Source organism: Bison bison, unplaced genomic scaffold (genome assembly GCF_000754665.1).
Source record: "Bison bison bison isolate TAMUID 2011002044 unplaced genomic scaffold, Bison_UMD1.0 scf7180017849661, whole genome shotgun sequence".
NCBI lineage: Eukaryota > Metazoa > Chordata > Mammalia > Artiodactyla > Bovidae > Bison > Bison bison.
The window spans coordinates 7,096-9,086 of record NW_011480234.1 but is presented as its reverse complement, the minus strand read 5'-3'; the positions used below and the strand labels follow the sequence as shown (position 1 = coordinate 9,086).

At 39.7% G+C, this 1,991-nt stretch overlaps 1 protein-coding gene across 1 annotated transcript; it reads left to right on the top strand.

The window, feature by feature from the left end:
- The first annotated feature begins 770 nt into the window (after positions 1-770).
- Positions 771-1,703, top strand: LOC104994137 (olfactory receptor 2G3-like). The gene has a single exon (XM_010847608.1). It carries the CDS (start codon positions 771-773, stop codon positions 1,701-1,703), a length of 933 nt encoding a protein of 310 aa, XP_010845910.1.
- The last annotated feature ends 288 nt before the right edge of the window (positions 1,704-1,991 follow it).

Below are 1,991 nucleotides of genomic sequence, written 5' to 3'. Positions count from 1 at the left end.
TATCTGAGGTTATTGATATTTCTCCCAGCAATCTTGATTCCAGCTTGTGCTTCATCCAGCCCAGCATTCCGCATGATGTACTCTTCATATAAGTTAAATAAGCAGGGTGACAGTATACAGCCTTGGTGTACTCCATTCCCGATTTAGAACCAGTCTGTTGTTCCATGTCCACTTCTAACTTGCTTCATGACCTGCATACAGATTTCTCAGGAGGCAGGTCAGGTGTGCTGGTATTCCCATCTCTTTAAGAATTTTCCACACTTTGTTGTGATCCACACAGCCAAATGCTTTGGCATAGTCAATAAAGAAATGTAGATATTTTTTTGCTTTTTCGGTGATCCAGCAGATGTTGGCAATTTGATCTCTGGTTTCTCTGCCTTTTCTAAATCCAGCTTGTATATCTATGTCAATTCTATGTTCATATATATATCCTTGCAATGAATTTGGTGTTTTCAGACTCTGTTTCTTTACACAGCAAGACAACTTGTTTTACCATTTATTTTTTTCTTTTTTAATTTTATTTAACTTTACAATATTGTAATGGTTTTGCCATATATCAAAATGAATCTGTCACAGTATATCATTTATTTTTGTGTAATTTTAATCTGTTATTTCTCTATATAGAAAAATCAGTGTCAAAGTGCTCGTTTTACTTAGTTTGTTATATTTTTATGATTATGATCTGACTTTCTTTTTTTTTTTTTGATCTGACTTTCTTTGCCACAGGAACAAAATAAGAACGACCAAGAATAGAGACTCACAATTAAGCAATGAAAGGAACAAATGCTAGCACTCTGGCAGGTTTCATCCTACTGGGCTTTTCTGACCAGCCCCACCTGGAGATGGTTCTCCTTCTTGTCGTCTCTATCATATACATTCTGACACTGATGGGGAACACAGCGATCATACTGGTCTCATACTTTAACTCCAAACTCCACACACCCATGTATTTCTTCCTCTCCAATCTCTCCTTCCTGGACCTCTGTTTCACCACCAGTGTTGTCCCACAAATGCTTTGGAATCTCAAGGGGCCTGACAAGACCATTAGCTACACTGGCTGTGTGATCCAGCTGTATGTTGCTTTGGGGCTGGGCTCCACAGAGTGTGTCCTGCTGACTGTTATGGCCTATGACCGCTTCAATGCCATCTGTCGACCCCTCCACTATGGAGTGATAATGCACCCAAAGCTCCTCCAGCAACTAGCAGCTCTGGCCTGGATCAGTGGCTTTGTGGGGTCCACTGTTCAGACCATCCTTGTTTTCCAATTGCCTCTCTGCAGCCATCACATGGTGGATGACTTCATGTGTGAGGAGCCTGCCCTGATTAAGATTGCCTGTGTGAACACAACTTTCCTGGAAAATGAGCTCTCCATAGCTTGTGTCCTCTATGTGGTGATACCTCTGGGGCTTATTCTGGTCTCCTATGGCTGCATTGTGAGGAGTGTGCTGAAGATAAAATCCACTGAAGGCAGGAGGAAAGCATTTGGGACTTGTGGATCCCACCTAATTGTTGTGGTTTTGTTTTTTGGGACTCTAGCTTCCATTTACATTCAACCCAAGAGCAAATACACACAGAATTACAGCAAATTCCTCACCCTCTTCTACACTGTAGTGACACCCTCACTTAATCCTTTGATCTACACATTGAGAAACAAAGAAGCTAAGTGGGCACTAAGAAGGTTTCTGGGAAGAGACCCAAGTTAGGGAGAAAAGTGAAATATCCTCACACAATCCCTCAGATATTAAGGACTTTAGCATCATCGAATTTTGGTTTTTCCTTTTGTTTGTAAACATCACAGCTAAATCTCCTGAATAAAATGGTATGAAATGTTCTTTCAGTGACACCCTGAAGCTGCCTACTGTAAATTCTCGTATTCTTTTTCCAGAAAGTTATGTCTCTTTTTTCTTTTCACTATTTTCTAAAGATTCTATGAATAAATAAATAAATATTGATAGTTGTGCATATGTACACGTATTATAATTTTATAAATC